General features: G+C 34.1%; 1 protein-coding gene across 1 annotated transcript in view; it reads left to right on the forward strand.

Annotated features, from left to right (window-relative positions):
• si (sucrase-isomaltase (alpha-glucosidase)) overlaps positions 1-27679 on the forward strand; it is a 191640-nt gene that overhangs the window by 8629 nt on the left and 155332 nt on the right. Inside the window, exons 2-6 of the mRNA XM_039756899.1 lie at positions 17677-17803; positions 18249-18340; positions 20090-20207; positions 20300-20409; positions 20751-20902. Of these exons, the coding sequence (XP_039612833.1) occupies positions 17677-17803; positions 18249-18340; positions 20090-20207; positions 20300-20409; positions 20751-20902 (599 nt within the window). The remainder of the gene's footprint in view (positions 1-17676; positions 17804-18248; positions 18341-20089; positions 20208-20299; positions 20410-20750; positions 20903-27679) is intronic.

Consider the following 27679-nt stretch of genomic DNA (forward strand, 5'->3'; position numbering starts at 1 on the left):
TATTGAATGCAAACTATTATCACAGTTTTCACAGTTATGATTATTGTATTATGATGATTTTTTAATGATTAAATTATTTATATTAAGAATTTCTTGTCAGTCCGTGTTCTCAATGTGTAGGGCTTCAATACCAATGCAAACTCTAACATTTGAGTTTTTCTTCTTCAGTTAAATATCTACAGAAAATTGTCTATTTTGACTTGGGAAATTCATATTAAAAATGCAGAATGGATAAATATGTGTACAAATCCTAAGTCATGCAGAAAAATATAATGGATTTCAAGGGAATTGAAAACTATTGCATGGCACTGTATACAGTATATACATACTTTTATATATCATATTTAAGATGAATTTCTAATTAATGAATTTATTACCATATCATAAATATTGATTATGGCTTTTCAATGACAGCAGAAATTCTTAAAACTGATATTGTTAACAAATATTTAAATAAACATAATGAAAGTGTAATGTTTCATTATTAAAGTACATCATCAAAGGCAATGTACAGTACAGTTATGTTCTAAACTTATAAAATAAGAAATGATAAGCAGGATATGTCTTACATGAGTTCCATGGATTCTTGCCTTTATTCATTTAATGAAATTAATTTCCAGATAATTTCAAATTAACTTAATTTAATTTTTGTTTTAGTTTATTTGTGTGTCATTATTACTGTTTTACAAGTCTTATATTTTTGACGCTTCAGTGTAAGCAGAATAGTAGGTTTTCAAACCATTAGTGACACTGAATATTTTAAAAAGCCTTTCCATATTCATGTTATACCTCCAACTTATGTTAAATAAATAATCTTTTTGGCTCTTTTTAGAAATGCATGAGTAGCCATATAAAATGAAAATGGAAAGAGTGTATCCCTAATTTAAAATAGTCTAAGAATCACTAAACATCTGATTTTCTTATCTAGCATGAACTTAGCTAGTATCTGTGTAAATCATATATTCAAGACCATACAGTACCAATATTGTGAATAAGTGAAGAAAAATCCAACTATTATACGCTTGATAATGACACTTCATAATGATTTTTAGATAACAAGAAAAGTAAGAATACAAAATTCTTGTTAAATTTAGTTTTTTTTTTTCACTTTTTGGATGAAGTCACTGATTATACACTCATATATAAAATATGTGCTGGTAGTTTAAATATATTTTAAATTTTTTAAACTAAATTGCACCTAGACTGGAAATCAGGAAGGAAGAAAATACTTTTATTATGCCAGTCAGTGCATTTACATCTGCCTTAATAATTAAATTATTCACAGAAACCCAGTTTCTAAAATGCATGCAAGACCTTATTCTAGTTAAAGAAAGCAGGTTATTGGTCTCTAAGAAACTTGGTTAACTGAGGTAGATTTCATTGCCAATAATCCAGTTATGTGGCCATGTAAACCATTAACTGTATTGCAGTTAAGGATTTTGTATTTTGTGTATGTCTGTTTGTCTATTGGACTCTGCTTGTCTGTTCAGCTTTCCAGACACTTTTACCAGCCACAGGGAGAATCATCCATAAAGATCAATAACGTGATGCAAATGCTCGAGCGATGTTTTTTTTTTTTTTTGTTTCTAGTTGGAATAATCTGTTTCAATATTTCAGAAATCACTAACTTGATGTTGATAAACAAAATGTACAGTGCTAAGCACAGCAGTACAATTTCAGGAGCAGTAACACGTTAAAAGCAATGTGCATTACGTAGTTTGATTAATTTTTAAAGTAACGATTAACATAACGCAATACTTATTTTATTGTTGTAAAAATACCTGCATTATTATTATCATAGCAGAATAAGAAGCACACATACTGGGTCATTTGGAGAACTCAGTCATACAACCAAGCAAAACAGTGTGCTATGTATAATCCAGTAACAGAAAAAATAATAAAGATATGCTGAAACAGTGCAATTGGGTTACCGGGTATGCAGTGGCCAGTGCCTATACTGCAACACTTTGGGAGCTCAGATCAAATGAGATGGATGTTATTTACTCCACAGCACATGGAGGACTAAATTTGTTTATAAAACACGAGACAATTATCACAGGCTTCATGCTTGTTTATGGATTCTCGATGGCCAATGATAACGTTTAACTTTTTTTTGTTTAGGATCCTCAGGTGGTTTGTCATGTGGGGGGTGTATCAGCACATGCTTCTGAACACTCTAACTCTCTTGATGATGTTGGGGCTCTTTGACAAACGATAACTTCAGAAGATTACTTTATTTAAAAAAAGTTTTTTTTTAAACTGTATTTCTACCTTAACGAGTTTACTCACCTTACCCTGGTTATGCGTGTACTTGTAAACACATCAACTGTTTATGCTTAGAGCTGCAAGACTGAGCAAGGACTCTAGCAGAAGCCTTAACTGGACATAAGATAATACATTGGAAGGGACAGTCTGGCATTTGATATAAGTATGAACACACTCCTCAGTGTTAAAACAGGAATGAGAAGTTACAGGAGAAGTTGCAGACATTGAAGAAAGATTCTATTTAAATTCCATTCTTTTTTGTCTTTTATCTGATTCAAGACAGATACAGAAAGCCAAGAAATGGGCATTTGCTGATATACTGATGGCTTTTCAACTCTGTGGTGATGGAATTTAAAACTAGGGAGACACCGAAAGAGTACATGTTTTAAACACCATATTTATTTATAACACACTTACAAGTGATTGGTGGATCATTTAAAAAGACAGATTAACATACAAATGCTTGAAAACGTGCTGCTGACTGACCATCTCTTTTCTTTCAATGGAGATCCAGAAATGTAGTAGGTAACTGCAGCTCACTCTAATGCCAAGCAGCTGTCAGTAGAATTTCCAAGGATTACTGAGCATGAAATGCAGTTTTTGTCATTCTCTTTAAAAGCAATTTATTTATGTGATAAAAAAATGTTTAAAAATTGACACGGAAAAGGAAATAAATGGATACTAAAATTTGAAATGTATGCATAATTCCCATATGGTCACCACAGAAAGCAAGCTAAATACTTTGGCATAAAATGTTCATTAGTTAATAATTTACAGATTCTAAATTATTGAGATTCAGTAGATTTTTCTTAAGCCCAGAAAAGTCTTAAAGGGACTTTTTATAAAGCAAATAACGTAAAGTCTGTACAAAAAGGTTTCATTCACCCTCCCAAAACATTATGTTTTAAAACATTATGTTAATCAGTGTTTCTAAATCTAAACCCACATAAGTGAGTTTGTTTATGTGTATGACAATGCATTGTAACAGACAAAGGCAGATTTCTGCCTTGATGCTGCCAGATGGACTTTGGCTTTATAACTTTAACCTGCATTAGGCATATTTGATAATGAATGGTCAGATATTAGGAAAAAAAAATTTTACAGCAAGAGAGTTATGGTCAAAAACTTCTAGCTTTCTGAAATAAGTGGTTGCTAATCCCCAAGTGTCTTCAAAGGCCACAAACATGCACCTTAGAATCGATCATAGTTTTGGATAACTGCTGTCTGTATACTACATGTTTAGAACCCTGATAGTCATGGTACTGCAATATAAAACACATAATACAAAAAGAAAAACACAGACAATAATTAAGGGTTTGTTGCAGTCTATATGTTACTTAATTCGATTCGATGTTATTGTCAGTGTACACATCTAATCTATCCTTTGATAAGCCACATAGCTAACTTTCTTTAAAAAGGTGTATCACAAGCTCATTATTAGGACGCCAATGTGTCCTAATACGAAGAAAGAATGTGTGCTTCATGGTGGAGAAACATTGGCTATCAGATGTCATCTGCTTAGTTAACACATATGATACAGCTAGCAACATTGTAAATGGAGAAAGGACTGGATGGTGAAAGGCAAAAACTATTACACTATAAATCAGTGCAAGGCACGATCTACAGTAGTTTTGGATACAATACTAGTCCATTGCTGAGCAAGTCCTGCACTAGCCCATGTGCACACATAAGGGTTGTTTGGAGTCCTCATCAGTTCTTTCATTATAAGAAACTTCTCTCATATAACTGGAGATGTATTTGTCATTCCAATTATTTAATTATTTGTTATACTAACTTAATATAAGACAACATAAGACAAAATAAAATTAAACACATTTTTTTAAGTTTTAAATTTTTTTAATTGAAGAAGTTGCCTTTATTTAGTGTCTAGTTGTGCCTGTGCTGCTGCAGCTTCTTTGGATGTCACGCTGGTGAACCACTACTGGCGAAACTGACTTTGCAAAGCAGCTTCCTTGAATCTATGCTTCAGTAACTTCTTTAGTTGTTTGACTCTGACTCACTATCACTGATGAAGCTCACTCATTCTGTCAGCAATTTGAAAGTGCACTTTTTTTCTAGTGCTTCACTTGTTCTTCATACATAGTGCATTTCTTTCATTACCTGAGGTCTGGTATTTTCAGGTGATTAACTGAGACCCCAGTCAGCACATATTTTGATGAAGCCTATATCCATGTATTAAACAAAAAGGCTATGCATCATAATGTTCTAGTGAAACTTTAAATTCCCCATCGTAATGACACAGTACATTTTCAAAGTCTCACATACTATCTTCTGTGCTGTCTTTTTTTTCATCAGAATGGTACGGCAGCGCAATTGAGCCACAGAAAAAAAATGAAGAACATAGTGAAAAGGTGTATTTTGTAATTAAAGTGAATATTTTGGCTTTAATCTCAAAATGTCCACTTTAACCTCATAGTTTACTTTGTCATTAAAGTAGACCGTCGTAAACGTCATCTTAAAACCAACCCAGTTGTTAATCGCTACGTGCTTTTGGGGCTTCCTCCTGAACTGACAGCAGCAATTGACACACAAAACACATTACATTTATGATATTCCAGCTCCTAGATTCCTTAGATTTATGCTTGATATCACTTTCATGATGATACACATGTTGAGGCGTCCCGACCTGCCTCACAGTGATTCGCGTCCCTTGTGTTCCATGCCTGGAGTCTGCATATTTTCCTGGTGGGTTTCACCAGTGCGCTTCAGTTTCCTTCCAAAGAAATGGAGGTTTGGGGACTCGGTGATGCTAAAATTACACTAGTGTATGTGTATGCTTGTGTTTACCTTGCGATGAGCTGATGCCTCGTCTAGTGATTGTTTCTTTCTCGCACCCAATGCTTGCTGTAATGGGCACATCCCTAGATTGATGGATTTAATCATTAAACCTTTTCAGAGATATTGCGGCAAGTGAAGCTGAACCTGTTGTCACCGTGATGAAATCTCCCACTGCCAAATGGTGGAATCTTCCAGATTTACATAAAGTACGCGGGCAAGTATGAACAGTACAACGCTTGCGTAGCAGTAGTGTCCGCTGGAGCATGTGCCGCATCGTGTTAAGTATAAACCTGGCCTTAAAGGGAAGGTTTTTGGACATGTCTTCACAACGATGTGCTTTTCACAATATCTACTCTCTTCTTACAGAGTTTTCCAAAAGTGCTGAAAAGGCTTGGTCAGAAACTACCAGATAAAGCTTGCTAGAAGAAATTAGAGAGGAAACAGCTTTAACACATTTTATTATATTTAGAGTTATACAAGTTCTACCATTTAGAAATCAGTGAATACTGTTTAAATCACATTTTATACTAACTACTGAATCAATTTACTGTATATTGAAGTAATAGAAAGAAAACAGAACTAATTAATATTAAAAGTGGTTATATGGAATGTTGAAAATATCAGGCTCTTTACTATTATAATGTACAAATTGCTATTCATAACAATCTATGACCATCTTATTTTTCAAAAATGAATTTGTAAATAAATGGCACTTCTATGTATTTTCATTATGCATAATCTTAAACAGGATGTTAAATAAATGAAGATAACTAGACAGCAATAAGAAAGTACATTTTCCTTCATGTGCACTTTGTATGAGCTAAAAAAAATTAACTATATAAAAGTTCAACCATATTTTCACTGTGATTAGGGTATCTAGAGTGCAATGGCATTCAGTTTTAAGCTATGAAATCCCAAATTTTTAAGTAAAATCAACTCACACATATTTCTCCATTCATCAATATAAACATGATCAAATGAAAACACCTAATCCCAAGACAGCACTTGAAGTACCAAACACAAATTGGTCTTTTAAATCACCAACTGTCCACCTCTGTCATGATCTTTTGCATATGTATGAATGTTAGGTTTATTAATTAACTGATTTTTTTGAAAATTGCTTTAGTTAAATGTTCTGTAAATAACTGGAATAAAGGATCTGAAGAGAAGGTCCCAGGATCTCAAATACGTCTTTTGAAACATCAGGCAAAGGCATCATACAGGTTTCACTTGACTAATTATACTTACAAAGGGCACAGATCAAAATCCAACATAAAAAGCAAATATTGACCACCATCATTAAGATAACCATTTGATTAGCCATAGCCCAGTAAAGCAATAAACAAATAGCCAGCATTTTGCAATTCAGCTGTTTGTAATTCCCTTATCACATGGTCAGGTTAATAATACAGTTAATATGATGGCTGATTTAGTTAATTTCAGGGGGTAATGATGCTGGTGAAATTTGCTCAAACATTTATAACAAACATATATTCATATGTAGAAGTCTTTTTCATTTTAATTGGTGTGAATGAATTAAAGCATCGTGACACCATGTAAAGTATTTTTTGATAGTGCTGACTATGAAATAAGCTATGTGAGGTAAATTTTTTTTCAAGGACTGTTTAAAATGATCTGAGTGTTAGGCCACTTACAGTAACAGATATCACAATCACTTGAATGCTGCTACCGATTTTAGGCCCACCATAGTCTGACTTTTGTGTTTATATAGGCCTTGGGTCCAGCTTTTCTTTGTATTGAAGATTTCATTTTCATCTCCTCCTCTGTCACCTGTCCCTAAACATGCTTGTAATGTACGTTATTATGCAGTAAAAATTCAACAGTCCAGATAATTTTATGCACAGTATCACCACTTACTAGAAGTAATGTTTAAAGCTTAAAGCTATATATATTACATATAACAGCGATCCAAGAATTAAGGCCTGTAAAAATGTTCAATTTTCTTGTCTTTACCTTTTCTGTTTTAGACAGTATTTTAGTATTGCACTTAAAAAAAAAACTCCTTACAGAGAACTAAACATTTTTCTCAAAGGCATGCCATACTGAAAAGGCATTGAGAAGGACTGACAGCCTGTTGGATTTCCATCTGTATGCTGTGGACACCAGGGGGCGCTCTAGTTCCTCAAACACCCAACACAAAGCTCGGACACAAGTGTAAAATAAACAAGATGATTTTGACTGATGTGAAACGCTTCTCGTAACCATTTCCCACAACACCAATGCAATACAGTTACAGAAGCGGAGTAATATTCCATAATACAGCACTCTGCAACTCTGTTTCTTTGTTGTTTTCTTCTCTTTATCGCTGCCTCCTCAGGTCCTTCCAGAAAGCTTTGGTTGCTTCCGTTTGAGTCTGGCTCCCTGAGTAGTGGCAGGCAGACACTTTTATGTAATCCATGGAAGTACTTCCGATGTTTCAAAGCTGTGCCTGAAAAGCACTTCCAGGTAGGGTTGGAGCCCAATAGAGTAGGTCTCACCAGTCCTCCCAGTGCCCCATGGCAGCATACACTGAACCCAAAAGGGCTTAGTCGACAGATTCCAATTCCCATAATGCTCTGTGTGAATCCATGGAGATGCTGTAACCCAGAGGGCTGCCATGTAGCACGCTGAGAAAGACAAAGCCCTGTGCAAGTTGTCTCCCCCTGTCCTTCCATGCTTTGGGGTTTCTGGCTGGGGAAGGTTCCTGGAGCTGCACTCTTCACAATGGCATTGGAAGCCTAAGATGCAGCCCAACAAAAGGTTTATTCAAGCTTCATGCATCTGCTGGACAACCTTGACATTAAACACATTTTTTATTATCATAGCATGTATGACTATGCTGTTTGAAACTCTTGTTGCCTGTTTTAATGTATGTAACTATAAAATGCCTGACTTGCTAAAATAACCTGTTTAGAATATTGACCTATCAGTTTGGGAAAAGTTTACAGTAAATTATAATCATGTTTAAATACTTTTATGATGCTAATATATGTAACACTTTGTCTTACCTTGTTGATATTCTTTATCAATAGACATCCCTTTCAATAACATATTTTAAGCAATTGCCATAAAAATGGTTGCACTTTCCTTAAAGAAAAAGAAGCCATGAGAAATTCGACTTACAAATAATTGATTGAGGTGAAACATGTCCAGAATCTGTAGTGGACCAAATAAGGTGCAAATAATTTTAAAACCACTTTGAGCTTGGGTGTGCATAGAAGCAATGTGCAGCCACAGAGCACTTAATGGGAGAATACATTGATTAGGTATTCACGTGCAGAAGACCGATTGGCTCAGCCATCCCTCGTTGAGGCTCAGTGGATCAAAAGAGTATAAAAGGGTTCTTAGTAGGTTAGAAGGAGAGAAATTAGAGAAGAAGAAATCAAGGAAACAATCCAGGTGGAACACAAGGAAACCGGCTGAAGCAAGTCCTGATAAAAGGAGTTGAGCGGTTTGGAAAGCCCCATAGAAGAGCAAAAGTAGATGTGTTGTAGGAATGGATCAATCCTTATGGTTTTTGTCATGGAGCAGGGCTGATTGTATGCTCCAGGTGTCCTGCCAGGCTGCAGAAAGTTGGCAGAATGATGGAATCCAGTTCTCACCATCCTAGTGAATACTGATGGTACTGGCTGGCAGCAGTCTTTTGATGGACTGCATGCTCCGGTGTCTCAGCACTGCTGAGCATTCCTTTCAGGTGAGCAGAGTGACACAGGAGAGTAAAAAAGAGGGTACTAGGAATGAAATGAAAGAAAATGATTCTGACTGTTTTTATCCTTTCAACTATTTATTGCTTTACTTATATGACTGACTTTAATTTCCCTCAAGATCTCTGTTTTTAGGGATTATTTATTGAAGATCTTTGCATTGTACTTTAGACACCATAATTGGCTGGAATAGAACTACTTTGCAGTTTTTGCACCAGACTTGCTGTTTGTGTCCACATTGTCCTAGTACATCTCAGTTCATGTCTATTGATATTCCCTACGAAAAGGAACAAGCCCAAGTTTGGAATAATGGCTGTGACTCCTTCCACCTGCTTAGATCACACTGCTTATACTAAATTTTAGACTGAAAGCAATTTATTTTTAATGCAATTCAGGTATTATATAGTGATCTTAAAGAACTGATTCCTTTTTGAAAAAATATCAGATTTACTTCTGAAAAATGTAAACTAATTTTGATAACTAAAAGATTAAGCTATACATGAAATGCTAACCCAGGAACCTTGAAGAAAATATAGTTAAAATAAAACTTTACAAATAAGTTGCTCATATAGGAAAAAGCTCTCAGTGTTACATACTAAATGCACTTGCTTGAATTAAATGATTCAAAATTGAACATCTTTAGAAGGTGCTTTGTTTTTCTCTTCAAATTCAAGTAAATGCTACAAAATCATAGTTATTTCATAATATTGCCAATTAAAGCTTCAGGAATAACCACAGTTTTTAAAATAAGTATGCAGCCTTCAATTGGGCACAACAGCAAAGTTTTACAGACACAGCATCAAACAGCAAGGCAGTTGTACAAGTCTCCATAGTAATTATCCATAATGCATAATTTAAAGCTTCTACACTAATGGCTAGGCCAGGCAGGCCATGATCCACAAGAATGTAAAGTTGCTTGCCTATATTGCAGTCAGTTGAGACCAATCCACAACTAGCATTATGTAATTGTACTGAAAATACTTCCTTATCCATCTCTGCAGTAAAACATTATCCTCTCAACATGCGGTATAATAAAAGCTGCCACATACTAGCCACTTTTCTCCTTTGACGTTGATCCAGTAAAAGTAATGGAAAAGGCTTAGACGTTGAGTGTGTGCATCTGTTTATATGCAGTTCATGTGTGTGTGTGTGTGTGTATATATATATATATATATATATATATATATAAAATAAAAATATGTGTGTTTTATGATATATGTGTTCAAGTTGTATGTCAGCTTAGTTTATATCTTCTCTACTCTCTATTAGATATAATACATTCTAAAGAAGACATCATTAAAAAAATAAAACAGTGATGCAATGCATTTTGATCTCACTTTTATGTAAAATATGATCATCCGTTCATCCATTATCTAACCCACTATATCCAAACTACAGGGTCACGGAGGTCTGCTGGAGCCGATCCCAGCCAACACAGGGTGCAAGGCAGAAAACAAAACCCTGGCAGGGTGCCAGCCCACCGCAGGGCACACACACACACACACACACACACACACACTAGGGACAATTTAGAAAATCCAATGCACCTAAGTTGCATGACTTTGGACTGTGGGAGGAAACCAGAGCACCAGGAGGAAACCCACGCAGACACGGGGAAAACATGCAGACTCCACGCAGGGAAGACCCGGGAAGCAAACCCGGGCCTCCTAACTGCAAGGCAGCAGCGCTACCCACTGCGCCACCGTGCTGCCCCAAAATATGATTAACAGAAGAAAATAAAAAGTTTTTAATCATTATAAAAAAAAGTAATACATTTGTTAAAAAAATCCTGACTTTCCATTCAAGAATCTTTTTGAATTTCTTTATTGTAGTTAAGGTAATAAAGCATTATTGGCTGAATTTTGAGCGCACATATCCTGATTCAGAAAAGTTTTTAATCATCATGTTTTGCTAAAAATATCCAAACATCTACTGTAGATGCAGTTATTCAGTAAATTTGAAATGTTCAATGTGTCTTCCAAGCATATTTATTGCCACAAGATGACCTTTAAATCCATTCTCATGTGGATGTTCAATGAACCAAATGTAATTTGTTCAACTGTTTATGATATGACACAGTGAAGAATGAAAATAAGAAAATTGACTAAACATAGTAATGTAATAACTTAAAAAAAAAAACCATTTCAGATTTAATTTTTTTGATCTCATGACTCTGCTGTCATCTGTTTATCATTTCTTAGTTCAATCAAAATTTATAAAATGTGAGAAAATGTCAGTCGATAAAAACATTAATGCAGACTTAGAATTGTAAAAGGTTAAAAGCCCAACAATATTTTACTATAGTAAATAATTACTAAAATTTTGAAGTTTAACTTTGTGCAATAGCTGTTCATACAAAATGTATATTTGAATATATAGAAATACCTATCTGGGCACCACTAGTGCAACAAGTACTTGGGGGTCCTCATCAATGGTTGTGGCACAGAGGATCTATATAAGAAAGGGCAGAGCAGACTGATTTTTCTTAGGAGACTGTGTTCCTTTGTGGGTAGTGAAATCCTTTATGTGTTCTATGGTTCTGTGTTGGTCAGCATGATTTTTTGCACTGGGGTGAGCTGGGCCAGTAACATCACCTCATGAAGGCCCATCACATCAACAAACTAACTAATAATGCAGGCTCGGTTATGGGATTCACTCTTGACCCACTGAAGGTAGTAGCAGAGAAGGCCAATATAAACAATGCAGCACATTATTTCTTTAAAACACTACCATGAACAGCTTTTAGCCAATGAATTATTGTGTGTGTGTCAGGAAATGCTGCTGGTATACCAACAGCAATATGCCTGATTATGCCTACCTGTAACTGTGACTTCTCTTTTTATCTTTAGCCAAGTCAGAAGTTTTCTTTCTTTGTACAGTAGAAATTCTAGTGTGCATTTGAGGATGGGTACTTGTTGTTGGTTATATTTATTTATTTACTGAGCTTCTGTAAAAGCTAAATTCTACCCACTAGGGGCAAATAAAGCTATATCTATCTATCTGCAGCCATGAGAAAAAATATTATTCATTCATTGTGCAATATAATTAGATCAAAATTCTAAAATTCAGAGTTGGTTGCTCTTTAGTGAAACTTGACTGGGGGAACACTCCAGCCAGTATATCTGGGAACTAACATAGCAAAATGGTTGTTTATTAATATTGGCTTATTGGGATAATGGTCCGCCTCTATTAATCAAATTGTGTATTTACAAATTGCTGCTCACTGTATATGCTAGCTCTTGCATCCACCTTTCTTTGTGGATCTTGTTGCTTTTTTTCTTCAGACATTGCAAGATGACATTATGCCTAGCCACAGGCACTGGATGTTTTATTGCTTTAACTATATAGAGAGACAATAATAAAATAGCATAAATTACATAATCACCTTGTAGGTTTACCTAGTGTCCCAGTGGCCATTTCGTTCTAAATCATACATGAAGTTTTTTTCTAGCAATATCCTACTTTCTACAAGATGTGATACAAATCCGTATTCAATTGCATTCAACTGGCACTTAAATTAAAGCAATTATTTTTTTGCATCAGCTGGATATCAACTTAAATTGATTCTTCCCTAGGCTTTCCTAAGTATAAGCTGGTGACCAGTCTCTACCACCTGGGTTTTGATCCATCATTGTTATGAATGAAAGTGTGCATTTCTAATAAATTACACCAGTGTACAGGCAAACTGTATTTTTGATTTTCTTGTAGAATTGAAGATGGCAGTATATACTTTATAGTTTCATCTATCAAAATAACTTGTTCAATTCAGATTTATGGGGAGTTCATATAGTACTTGGGTCAAAAAAAAAGAAGCCTAGAAAGCACACTTACAATCTTTTACTCTTTCGTACAAGGTAAAATAAAGTTAAATGTTGTAATGCAAACAGTCATGGTATGCTGTGATAAATTTCTCTGATTGTTTACTAAGCAAGATTTAGCATACCTGGTTTGAGTGAGATGCACAATATCATTTATCTGAGTACTTTTACTGGTAGGTTGTGAAATTAGTGCTGCATAAAAAGCAAATGTGATGAAATTGACAGTAACATATAGTAAATGTCAAACATCACAAGCACTGGATACAGATTATGTTATTGTAATATTTACTTGTCACTTTTGTGTGATTTGTTCCTTCACTCAAGTAGTATTTTTTTAACTGTAGGTTTCTCTGTACAGGGACCATGACCTGCCATGCTAATAACTTAGTTTGAATAACTTTTAAGGAAATGGTAATATATACCTGGAGGTTATGATGTGCAACATTTGTGTTCCCACAAATCATAATATACTGAAAGTCTTATATTCATCTATGTGTGCAGTTTGTCTCATTTATCTGCAGTAATAAACTCACAGGCCTCTATGATATTGTACAGTATGTTTTATTTATGAAGGATGCATAAAAAATCCAGTTGCAGAATATTCTGGACATGTCTTCATTTCACACCTTTAGTTTTCTCACACTTGGTGTTTTTTATTGTACAGTATGCCATACTTTGTTTTATTTTGACCATACCTTATTCTTCTTCTTTCGGCTGCTCCCCTTAGGGGTTGGCAGAGAGGACATCTTTATCTTTATTTCATCATACCTTATAAATTTTTATATTAATTAGAAAGGGTGGCACGGTGGCACAGTGGTAGCGCTGCTGCCTCGCAGTAAGGAGACCTGGGTTCACTTCCTGGGTCCTCCCTGCGTGGAGTTTGCATGTTCTCCCCGTTTCTGCGTCAGTTTCCTCCTGAAGACCAGCAGGTTAGGTGCATTGGTGATTCTAAATTTTTCTGTGTGTGTGCCCTGCAGTGGGCTGGCTCCCTGCCCAGGGTTTGTTTCCTGCCTTGTGCCCTGTGTTGGCTGAGATTGGCTCCAGCTGACTCCGTGGCCCTGTAGTTAGGATATAATGGGTGGATGGATGGATTATATAGAAAGAATTTGTAAAAGCAGCTTTTGAAAGTTTTTAATATATTGTAGCATATCGCTCTCAGTCTCACACTTACTCATAACTGGCTACTTTAGAGTTGCCATTCAAAATAACATGCACATCTTTAGGTTTTCATAATAAAATAAAGGGGAACACGTGCATACTGTGCACAAACAGTAGCAGGATTCAAATCCAATACTCTGGAGCCGTAAAGCAACAGCACTAACCATTAAGCAATTATTTCTATAAACTAATGTGAATTATACACTAGTCATAAAGTGAGTTTTAATTTGAATTGATGTCTGTTAGATTTTAACTTAATGTTTATTCACAGAATGCACTGCACCTAGAAACTAGAACCTAGAAAAATAAACAGTATCCACAGAAATATTTAAATTGTACCTTGTTATCTAAACTTGAATATTTTCAAGTATAGTAGTTCATTTAATTTTTTGCAGATTCTTTACAATACTGCATTTTTAAAATAATAAATATCACATTTTTAATGAAAATGTTAAAATAATGAAAGTATAACATGCACTAGCTATCAAATATATAAAACATATTTATGTTTTATAATATTAAATAATGTAAAGAAAATGTTTATAATCTTGAAATTTAAAGGTATCAAGAAAAGTACAGAGGTTGTATGTAAAGCAATGGTTGAATAAGCAAAAGATAAGCAAATAAAAAGGAACTAAATCTGCTTAAACATTAACATGAGGAGGACATAGTTTATATGTTCATACAGCTAAAATGACACAGATAAAATTCTTTTATGATTCATTCCTTATTATCTCTTATGTATTTGGTATGCACTATGAGCCTTTGAAAGTAATGATCTTGAGTCACTCTACACCTCACTGTAATTCCATTTCAAACGAGTAACACCAAGCAGAACGTGAGGAAGAAATTTGACCAAGGTATGATGATTGTCTTAAGTATAGTTGTTTTGCAAAGTTGTCTTGAATTGCTAGAGTGCTGTTTTCTATTAACATGTCAAATATAGCAATTGAATTATAAATATAACTTAATATTTATTACTTACAAATGAAAAAAGTGTGATTTTTATAGGTTCTAAGGCACTGATGCATTTATTTATGATGAGCTAACTAGAAGTAATATAATATATTCATTGTTTAATTTAGAAGTAGCAGTAAATCTTGAAATATCTGAGAAACAATATCTGAGGTGTTGTCGGCACTTTTTTACAATCTAAGTATTTTTCATATTAAAAGACAATGTGAATGTATTGTCTGCGATGTTACCTCTCACAATAGGCAAAATGATTATAACTAAAATTCAATTATTCCATTCAGCACAATAACTGAAACCACACCTTTATTGACATTAACCAAATTAAATTAACATACTTTGTATATATATATATATATATATATATATATATATATATATATATATATATATATATATATATATATATATATATATATATATATGTAAGGATGGTAAATTCGTTTTTATTTTCAGTCTATGTAAATGCAAAACATTTCATGTTTCATTTTGTACCAAGTCCAAAATTTGTACTGAGGTTCCATTATTTATGAAATACCTATGTGGCTGCTAGTTTTTTATTTCAAACAGTTTATTACCAAGACCACATTTCTTGTTATTAATTGAACTCTTACATTAATTACAGTATATGTTTCTTATTTTTCCTTATAAAGATACAATGCCCTGTGTTTTAATTCACTGAAGGATGGAGATATGTATTTTTATTAAAAGTCATTATTTTTTCGTTGTACCTGTAATTATGTTTTGTATTGTTTAAGTTTTATCAAAATACAGATAGACAATTTAAACCAAAGAGCTTGATGGCCAGCAGTGTGTAAATGCAATAGAAATTTGAGCCTTCATGTTTGTGAGTGTGATTTGGGATAATTGCGTGATATAAACTCTCAGGTATACTAACATTATTATGGAAATTCAGATGTGAATGACAAAGATTATTGAAGAAACCACAAAGCACCACAACAGAGCCAAAAGAATAAACAAAAAATGCAGACATGAAAACTTGTTTGAAAAATTATGCAATGGCAAACTGAGAGGAAGAGTTTTGTTTATCCACCATTAGATAATACCAAGATCCATGAAGGGCAATTTAATACACTATGACTGCTGCGCCGTTGGCACAACCAGATAAGTCATATGACATCTAGATGTATAATACTGTACATATCATTACAATTAGCACAAAGCAATAAACAAACAACACTTGCAAATGTTATTCATGTATGTAGTTAAATGCTTTGTTTGAGTAAGTTGTGTTTCACCTCCTGTATTTGGAAATAGGCAAGTAGCAGTCATGGCCATGTATATTTGCAAAATGTCTGCCCCTCCTTCTAATATGATTAAAAGTTCTTTGAAAGCATCATACATGTAGGTGTTCTTCATTTATCATGCAATGGTATTGTAATAGAAACTTACTTAAAATATTTATTCCTAATATTTACATTTTACACTCAGGGCAAAGGGCAACAGCAGAACCTTTTCAGGAATATGTACTTACCCATATCAGCAAAGGTATGAGCATCTTCATAACCATACAAGGAGGATGTACTCATGTAAAATTTGAGTTTTGTATCTTTATGGAATCTACTACTTTTAACTCTGTGATTGCAGAACAAAAGTGAAAGCAAATAAAAAAATGAAATCTCCAAAGGGCTCATTTTATTGTTATATTTATGCTGAGGCAGTAGGTGGTGCTATACCAGCGGCACACTTATAAGCTTTTTATTTTATTTTCTTCGTCTTTTGGCAACGCCTTCCCCATTTCCCACAGGCACAACACAGTCCCAATAAGCACAAGCACTATCACAATCACAATACACTTCTTCTGCTTTATCTCCTCCACTCCTCCCAGCAAGCTTTGTCTCCCTCTGCTCTGGCCACGCTTGTTGCCCCGGTCATCTCAGTGAAGAGGCATCCCAGCCGTCTGTGACAATGTTCAATATAGAATGTAAATAAATGTGTGTAATACCCTATGGGGGTCTTAACCTAGTCTTGCTGTAACTTAAGTTATATAATAACACATCTTGTGAGAGATGACTCAATAGATAACCCAAAAATCTTTCATACTACAATCCAACAATTATGATTTGATTGTGTGCACATGGTGACAAAATGCATTCAACCAATTGTCTGTGTGAGATATTGCATAGAAAAACAGATTTTTTCCTGGCAAGTATGCAAGAACCTGTGAAATCAAGCAAAATATTCACATTGTTGGCCTTGTTTCACATAATGTGTAATTATGTTTAATATGAAAATTCTATTCTATTCTATAAGTTCTATTATTACACGGACATATTTTACCCTTTTCAGTCCTAGCAGTATTTATTGTTTAAAACTAAATAGTTTTTTCTCCATTTCTTATCACATGTTTCAGTTTTCCAAAGTCTCCAATTGTTCTTTTTCTCAGGAGTCATAACAATTGTGCTTCAATGAAATTATATTAGAGTAATCATCTACTATCAGTTTACTCAGACCTATTTATTTTCCTTCTGATTCCATGTCTGTTGTATTACTTTTATACATTTATTAGAGTTTCTTGATTAAATGTATCTAACACAAAGGATGCCCATGACGATGTTTTTATTTCCTATTGATAGATCTTCAAAAACATACATTGGATAGCTAACACATTTGTTAGTGTACAAATACCTTACATCTTTTCTTAATGCAAGTGAATGGATAGTTGCTTGAAACATGTAGTATTTGAATGGTCTAGTAAAGAAAGACATTTTAACTGATAATAAAATTAGAAATCTTTGGACATCACCGGAGGGTGCAAGGCGCATGCTGAAAGTAATCAATGAATTACTACAGGGGTAAGTGAAGCAGTAAACTGCCTAAGAAAACCGGTTCCAGATAGCCCCTAAGCCTACTAAATAATTCAATGTGTTTAAAATTATTTTTTAAAACATAAAACATGTTAACAAGTGTTCCCCATATTGATTTTCTCTTTTTTTCAGATGGGAAGGAAGAAAAAATTTTCAGGATTAGAGATATCTCTAATGGCAATGTTTTCTATGGCGGTTATAGTTGCTGTTGTATTAATTGTCCTCTTAGCAACAGGTGAACCTGCAACTAAATCCGAAGGTAGATATTCATGAATTATGTGCAGAAGTTTTGACTTCATTTTCTATGTTTCTAAAAAAATATAGTCTATATGTACAACAAGGTAATGAGTGTGCGTGGAATTCAGCTAAAGAATGCAGATTTACATTTATCTTAATAATGTGACATGTGTGAACAATTTAAAACTGATTGAATTACATTTTTCATATGATGACCTTTGTCTGTTTACATGCCAGTAATATTATTTCAGATGCAAAATGGACACTGAACCAAAAAGCATTTCTGTGTAAAGGAGATTTTCATAAATGGCACTATTTTGTGCATTTTTATAACCAAATATAATAACTGCAGAAATGTTTTTTTTTATTGTTTAAAGTTCATAATTTACTGTTTTGATTATATATATGATATTTAATTAAATTATTGGCGGAATTGATTAATATCAAATATTATTTGAATTTTTTAGACTTCTTCACAGATGTTAAGTACATTCCTGAATGTTCACCAATTCCAGATTCTGAAAGAATAGACTGTTATCCAGATGGAGGGGCCTCCAAAGTGAGATTTAATATTTCAAAAAATAAATATTAACATCATTATTATGAAGAATCCTTTTTCTAGATTGGAAGATATTGTATTTTTTGTGTTTTTAATAGTTTCTTGTGTAACTCACAACTATTGTCAAAGTGCTGATTATATTTGTTTTTATGTTTCTATAAAATCACAAAGCATTCCCGCAGGAAGTTGTTGAAATAAAGAGATTAAACTTCAGTGCAACAAGGAATAATTAATCTTTATAAAGCTACACTGTTATGGTTACATAAAATATTATAAAGTGATCCTGACATTAAAACTGTGCCCTTGTAGTGGATACAATGACTTTTTGTAAGTAATTCTACCTTTCTAATTAAATTTATAAACTCCAAAGGTAGTAAATCGGTAAAAAGATCAGATGTTGTATGACTCATAATTGTGTAGTTATAGAAAAAAATAAAACCTTAAAGCATATTTTAATGCTTTTATGAAAATTAGGTTTAACTTTACTTAAATATAACACCTAGGTAATTAAATTTCATTAATATTTATGATTTGTAGCATTTAAACAAGAGTTCTGAGTATTGTACAGTCAACAGATGTTCTATTATTTGTTTAAAACATATTATATATGTTATTAATTCATTCATTTCAAAGCCTGTTTATGAACTACAGGGTTGTAATAGCCAAAGCCTATTCCAGCAACAGAAGCTAAACATGGATGAAACACCAGTCAATGACATGGCACAGACTTGCCCATACAAAGCCAATTTAGAGTTATTTAATGTGAACACACCTGAAAGGTCAGAAAACCAAGGCAAATTCGGGCTGACACAAATACAGTATATTATTATGTAAAATCTACACAAACATAAGGGTTTTTTGAAACAGAAACTCCCTATTTTACATGAACTTAGTAGTCTAGTAGTTTTAAACTTTCAAAAATGTGGTTTACATGAACCAAAAGGAAAATTGTTCATGCAGGTGGAAAAATATTGGTGTTGCAGTGAGTGGAAATTGTGACACTCCAGGGACATTATTTTTGAATAACCCTCTAGTATTGGGCAGGATGGTAGTACAGTGGATAGTACTTACCCCTCGGTGATCCAATGTTCTGAGTTCAAATCCCACTTCTGACCAATTTGGAGTTTCTAAGTTCTCCCTGTATATATGTGTGGGTTTTCCTTAGGATACTATGGTTTTCTTCTCATGTCTCCATGGACATGTACATTATTTTAACTGGCAATTCCAAATTGTCAAAAGTAAACCCCACAATGGACTGGATTCCTTGTGCCCCATGCTGCTGGGTTAGGCTTAAACCCTTACTGTCCCTGAACTGTATTGAACAGGTCTGTGAATTTTCTACAATATTTCAGTAACTGGCTGTGGCAATATTTAATTAATTTTGCCAAATATACGAAAAAGAGGAAACAAACTTTTCAGATTTGTAGATTGCTCTTTAATGCTATGGAAATATATCCATTTCTATAGTATATTTATATTAGTAACAATACAGTCTGTGTAGCAACAGAGCACACAACCTACAGTATAATAAAACTGAAACATTAAGATCCGAAAGACATTCTGAAGAAGCACATACTTGCCATTTTTAGGACACATTTCCACAAACATTTTATGGGCAGCTGCAAGATTTTTATATACAGTACAAATAAAATGCTATGCTGCTTATTCAGTAATCTCATTTACCATTGCATTATAAAGATAAACACGTATTACTTGAACATCAGTCTAAACCTTTGTTTTTGAATGTAGGATAAATGCGCAGAACGAGGTTGCTGCTGGCATCCTCTCAGTACAACAACAATACCTTGGTGCTTCTTCTCTAAGAATCGCGGTTATGAAGTCCTTCAACAAGATAAAACCAGCAACGGTAAGCAAAAAAATGAAATAGTGCTATATGACAGTCAGTCCTACTTTTCCTTAGAAAAGAAAAATACATATTTAGTCTGTGTTGCATTTTAGGATATGAAGCCAAGCTGAAGAGGTTACCTGCACCAACACTATTTGGAAATGAGATTGAGAACGCTCAACTGATAATTGAGATACAGTCCCAAAATCGCTTACATTTTAAGGTCATTTTAAAATATTCTCAGCTAACAGAGTTCAGATTTTAAATGTTTATTGCATTTGTTCTTGATTTCATTAAATTGTATTACTGTATTTCTTGCTATTTTAAGAATTTCAAAAACTATAGTAGAATAGTACAAATTATTTTCCCTGTATTCTAATAGTATAGTATTCTACTTTTAAAGTGGAATAGCCACTAGAACAGTTACAGCTCTTTCATATATATATATATATATATATATATATATATATATATATATATATATATATATATATATATATATATATATATATATACTGTATATATATATATATATAATAAATGTAAATTTCATGTTTTTCACAGATTAAAGATTCAGAGAAAAATAGATTTGAAGTTCCTCATGAACATGTTCAACAGTTTAATGGCCCTGCAGCTTCAAGACCTAACTTTGAGGTGGAACTAACTCATAAGCCTTTTGCACTAACAGTTAGGAGAACAACTACTAAGGCAGTTCTGTAAGTTATTTATTAGAATATTTCTTATGACTTATTTTCCTTGTATGTTTCATTTTCATGATCATTTTGGTTCAAATGTGTTATCAGATGCTCTGAAACTACTAGTATATGAGAATGCCTTAGATATTGACTTAAAATAGTATGCAGATGTATAAATTCAGCTGTATTATCACAGTAAACAATCAGTGTATCTTAAATGTTTTAATGCCTCTTTCCAGTCTACTCATACCATTCTTTAATTGATAATTCCAGGCAATACTATATTGTTGATATTATTTCTTTATTTTTGTCAAAATTACCAAGAACTTATCAAATTCAGACTGTGTTCCCAGCTGGGTGACATCTGTCTCAACCTGCTTACTTTTTCACACCTGGCAAACCAAGGGTGCACATTTGTTTCATCAAATATTCATTGCCAGCTCAAGTTAAATGTCACTTTCAAGTACATACTGGTCTTGAGTGCCTGAACATTTGCATTGTTTACTTGCCCTCTTGTTGATTCACTTAGACAGACTTACAAATGTAATCTAGTCCTGAACATTGATTACACATGCATTTGAAATTAAGTCTTTTTTTAAACTAAAGAAAGCGATCATTTGAAATAACATTATCTTTAACTTAATTTCATTCTTGCTTTTGTAATTTCTTCCTGAAAAAACCTGGATCCTTTACCATTTTGAACAGGCAATGGTAAAAGAGGCAGAGCAAATTGGTGTCCAGCCAAAAGGGATTATAGAGTGAGCTGGAATGAGGACAGCTTTGATTGGCAAGAACCTTCACAATAATCAGTTTAACTTACAGTCCATATGCATTAATAAAAACATGTCAGGCACATCCATGTATACTAATCCAATCAAATACAGTTGACCCTTGACATACGACCGGCCTGACATGCAAACAACTTGATTTACGACCAAAATTTTTGTTTTGATTTACGACCAACATCTTGTGTTACGACCCGAATGCGGTCATGTATATCCGCTTGTGCGATTGTAAACAAAAAGCCGAGAGCATTCGTAAGCGTCAGTCGGAGCCCAGATACATGTGTTTGTGGACATAATTTCGGTCAGTGCAGTGATTTATCTATATATATAATTCACTAAGACCATGGCAAGCAAGATGCATAATTGCTAAGGAAGGAAGAGATGGTAACAAAGGAAAAGAAAGGGATGTTAAGGGATGTTAGCTAGCGGGCTGGCGCGGCACATGATGATGTCATCAGGCTGAGTCAGCACCGGATTGCTTTGGAGAGTATTATTACAGCAGTTCACAACACAACCAGCTTTGAACTGAGTGCTCGACTACTGTCATTATTAACTTGAGAAACAGAGATCACAATCGAAACAAAGAAGGAAATTGTGCGGAAATATGAGAGTGGTGTTTGTGACCGATCTCGCTGATATGTACAGCATGTCAAAATCCACCATCTCAACAATTTTGCAAAGAAAAGATTTGCATAAGGAGGCTCCTTCTAAACAATAACCACCTTCCGTTTCATTCTCCTCCTCCTCCCTTCCTGCAGCCCAAAGATGTCAAATTAAATGGTGAGTACAGTATGAATGTGTTGTTTCTGGTAGGCTAGGCACTTTTTATAACTTTTTGGTTAGTACATTAGAAAAATTATTGTTGTTTTGGTAATTTATGCACATTATACAACCCTTTTTTATTATGAAAAGTTTAAGTAAGTGTTACTGTGGCAGGTTAGGAGTGCATTATGGGTATTTCCATTATTTCTTATGGGGAAAAATAGTCTTGACTTACAACCAACTTGAGTTACAACCAGCCCTTGCGAACGAATTGAGTTCGTAAGTCAAGGGTCCACTGTACATTATATTAGGATTGATGCTATCTTGACTGCCCAAAAAATACTTGTTAAACCAGAATCTCATAACAAACATTTTCAAACTTGTTTAATTCAATACAGTGCATACAGTACATTTTGGTTAGTTATGGGAAAATAACTTGCTGAAGGACAGTGTAAAGACTCAATGTTGTTGAAGTTTATTTTTTATTCAGAGCACTTGTCAAATCTGTGTGTTCCATGTTACTGCAGTGTGGAATACAGTTTGTCCTTTCTGCAGAGCAGTATGGGAGTATGCACCAACAAAGTTTTATCCTCATCACGACAATAAATTCTTTTGCCAAATTCTACTGTATTATGTAATAAACTTGCATGTCTTTCACTTCACTGGGAGTGACAAGAAAAAATCAGGAAATCCTAAGTAGCAGTAATCAGAGAGGTGCACTTGAAGAGAAAATCTAATGACAAATAAAATGAGGTTTAAGAAAATGAAATGGTGAAAGAAACCATTAAATATTATGGTAAAAAATCAATATTTTTATTTTTGTTTTGCTTATATCCTATCCAGAGGTTATTCTTAAGTTGTGTTTATGCTTTGCACTGCTGCAAGGAAAAGTTCTCCAACATAGTAGTTGAACAAGTGGGTGGAAAAATATTAGTGACTGAGATGAATGTCAAAACTACTGTATTTAAAATATTCATATTAAAATAATAGGTAAAGTGACCAAAAGAATTATAGTGTTTTAAAGGAATGAGCTAAAATGATATCTTCCAGTAGTTGTAATGCCAACAATTGCTAGAATATACTTTTAAATTAAACTACAGTAATCCCTCCTTAATCGCGGGGGTTGCGTTCCAGAACCCCCGCGATAGGTAAAAATCCACAATGTAGAGACCATATGTCTGTATGGTTATTTTTATATATTTTAAGCTCTTAGAAACTCTCCCACACTGTTTATAAATATTCTCCGCACAGTTATACAGTAAACCCTCGTTTATAGCGGTTGATCCGCTCCAGATAGATAAATGGATTTCCAAGAAGTAGGATTCTTTATTTATAAATCTAATATTTTCGCAGTTAGAGCATTGAAAACCTGTTTACAACTTTCTAAATACGTTTTTTTAACATTATTAGAGCCCTCTAGACATGAAGTAACATCCTTTAGTCAAAAGTTTAAACTGTGCTCCATGACAAGACAGAGATGACAGTTCTTTCTCACAATTAAAAGTATGCAAACATATCTTCCTCTTCAAGGTGCGCCGTCAGGAGCAGAGAATGTCAGAGAAAGAGTAACGTGAACAATCAAAAATCAATAGGGCTGTTGCGCTTTTAAGTATGCAAGCACCGCGATAAAGCAGCGCAATGAAAGGATCAACGTGAAGGTAGCCTTTCAGCATTTTTTTACAGGCACATCAGTATCTTCTAAGCAAACAGCCACTGTGCAAACAGCCCCTCTGCTCAAACCTCCTCCGTCAGGAGCAGATAATGTGGCCAATCATACGCCGCCCTGATGGTATTGCATGATGGATAAGTATCTGCCTGTATTTCTCAGAGAGAGTGACAAACAGAGAAAAGCAAACAATGAAAAATCAATACGGACTATTAGAGCTTTTAAGTGTGCGAAGCAGCACGCGGGAAGCATATCGTATATCATTGAGGAGTTTTATTTAATATGTAATACGTGCTCTGATTGGGTAGCTTCTAAGCCATCCGCCAATAGCGTCCCTTGTATGAAATCAACTGGGCAAACAAACTGAGGAAGCATGTAACATAAATTGAAAGACCCATTGTCCACAGAAATCCGCGAAAAATCTGTGATATATATTTAGATATTCTTACATTTAAAATCCGCGATGGAGTGAAGCCGTGAAAGTCGAAGCGCGATGTAGCGAGGGGTTACTGTACTTATTTATTTTATCAGGATCAACCGTGAAGGTTACATGTTATATAAAATATAAAACAATGATAGCACATAGAAGGGACTGTTCAGTCTATTGTTTTGTACTACAAATGAAATTGATTTGTTCCCAGAGTGGTTTCTTTTCCTGTTCTGCTCTATGTCTACTTACCCTTACTCTCCTTCTTGCTCTCACAAGTTTCATTTAAACTTATTTCAAAAGTTTTTGTATTTAGCAACAGATTTAAAAAAATGTAGAATTTAACGTTGTCAGTCTGTATTAAAATACATCCTTCTCTACTCTTAATCTTACCTGCAAAGTATATTTAACATCTCGTTTATAATCGTGCTGCCCCTACAACTGATCAATCGGGAGGATAGAATCCAAAAACACAAGCTGAATTTAAAGTAACAAACAAAAAAAAAATTATTCCTAGAAAAAACTACTTTCTGCATAATACTATGATGTCAGTCACAAAACAATCCAAACTTGCACCATGAATGGCCAAACACATATCTTCCCTAAATTGACTGCCCCAAGTTTTCCACTGCAGTGACAGTGAACTAGAAGTTTCTGAAATTAATAATAATAATAATAATAATAAAATATAATATAAAATAAATAATAATAAATGGACCAGGATACTAAACAAATGTCTAACAGCAGAAATGAGTCATTAACCAGGAAGTCAGAGTAACTGTTGCCTTAGCCAAAATTGTAATGAAAAGTCACAATGATTGCTAAAGTGCTCAAGACTAGAATTGTCAAATTTCTTGAGCAAAGTCCTGTGATTTATCCACAATCTTGGATCTACCTCACCTCCTTGAAGCCAAGAATTGAACTCCTAGAATTTTGGCATCCACAAGAAAAATAAAATATTACAATAAATGAAAATACAAAAATAAAATTGTAAATGACTTTATTTAAAAGAAAAGGAAAATGCCAAACTGACACTGAAAACATCAAAATGGAAAAGGAGTCTATATCATAGCATGCACTGGTACGGGTTTGTTTTATGAGGCTTTTGATGCCTCTGCACTGTGATTTATTACCTCATATTAAGAGGGTGGCTCCACAACAAAGATTCAAACTAAAACATAAAATAAAAGTTTGAAAATGACAATTTAGAAATCTAAAAGTCTTATATGAGTTTAAAACAATATTCAGAGTTTAAAAAATAAATAAATCTGAACAAACATTATGGATAAACTTTGCCCATGGCAGAAAGCAGTGGTTGGTGGAAAGACACTGTAAGTGTATATGCACAACATTTGCCTCTTTAGTACAACTTGTGAATATAAATTATATTGAAATGCAAGCTACAGTAATAGAAGAAAAGCTGCTGTGATGGAAGACCTACAGCCACAGACCTCAACAACTAGCTATTAGTCTCCCTAAATTTTATATAATAAGAACACCTCCTTCACCTGCTATATGTCAGATTGTCATTATTGCTTAAAAACACTAAGAAGCCATCACAAACCATGGCCAAAAAGACAGAAATGACTAAGGATGTTTTACTTACCAAAAGTAACAACAACAAAAAATGTGTGAATATCCGTTTTTAATATTAGAGTAAAAAAGTACACATTAAAAATTTCAAAATACAACAAAACAGAATTCAAAACTGAAAAAGAAAAAAAACTAGGAGGATGGAAAAAGAACTAGAAAAACAAGTAAATGAAAAGTGAAACAAATTCATAGACAAAGCAAATTCCTAAATCTTTAAGCCCATATCCAAAAATAGAGGCAAAAAAACAAAAAACCACAAGAATCCAAGACAAGCAAACTACTACGCAAAACCATTAAAGCACACAAAAGATTAATGACACTTCACGTGAAGCAGTGGCTGTAAAACCCTTATATAGCTCCCAGTTGATCATGTAATTCTAATTTAACCTCCTGGGGCCTCATGCATAACGCAGTGCAGATAATTCACACTAAAACATGGCATATGGACAAAAGCGGAAATGTGCGTATGCAGAAAAAATACAGATGCATAAATCTATGAGTTCGCCAACTTCCATATTGTTCCACTACATAAATCCCAGTCAACATGAAAAGTAAAGTGCCTGCTGCCACTCCTCAACTCCTCCCAGAATTACACCTCTTTGAATATGCAAATCGATATAAATAGCCCATAAGCTCAGCGTTCCGTGAAAAGGCAGTGGCAAAAGCGCTGGGGAAAATAGAAGAATTTCAGCGAATACCAAGTGGAGGCAAGAAAAGACATACTATTTGTTGGCTTAAACAGTGGTATAAACAACAAAAGCAAGTTGATTGAGTGACCTAGAGTGTTGGAGAAACTCGAAAGCTCAAGTTCACAAAGTCGCACAGTGCCCGAAATAAAAAAGAAGTTGTCAGATATCAAAGTTGCCGTGAAAAGGCGAGTCATAGCCCACCGTCTGAGTGTCATATGAAAGCTTATTAGGGTACAGAGAAAAGAAAAAAAATAGGGACACAGTGGGGAAAAAAAGCTTGAAATGTCAACTGTAATCTCGAAATTTCTACTTTAATCATGTAGTTTATTTTGTCATTAAAGTAGAACATCATAAACTTCATCTTAAAATCGTTTAACTTACTAGTTTCTCAAATCCCATCATAACTAAAGTAGCACGTTAAATGCTTTGTTTTGTATGTTTTCTTCTATGTGCTCTATGTGTGTGAATCACTATGTGCTTCTTAAACGGGCTTTCTCTTCGTCTGACAGGACGTGATATTACAGCTCTTTGAATAATTAAAATACTGAGATGTATACTTGATATCATTTTAATGTTGATATTAATTAAAGCATGTATTAAACATGGGAACACGATGGCTCAGTGATAGTGACGAGCTGGTGCCCTGTCCAGAGACTGTTCCTGCCTCCCGCAAGTTGCTTGCTGTGCCATGCACGACCTTCAATGAAATAATTTATTGCAGCACTACTGTCTCTTTCAAACGTACTAGGCCCAATTCTTGTCCTTCCTTTTCTTTCTCCAAGTAACCAATAAGCTCTGTATTAGGTGTTAAGCCATAAGCTGTAAGCTTAAACTCCGATTCTTTAAAACATTTAAGGAACATTGAAATATCTTCAT

Source organism: Polypterus senegalus, chromosome 1 (genome assembly GCF_016835505.1).
Source record: "Polypterus senegalus isolate Bchr_013 chromosome 1, ASM1683550v1, whole genome shotgun sequence".
In the NCBI taxonomy this organism is placed as follows: Eukaryota; Metazoa; Chordata; class Cladistia; order Polypteriformes; family Polypteridae; genus Polypterus; species Polypterus senegalus.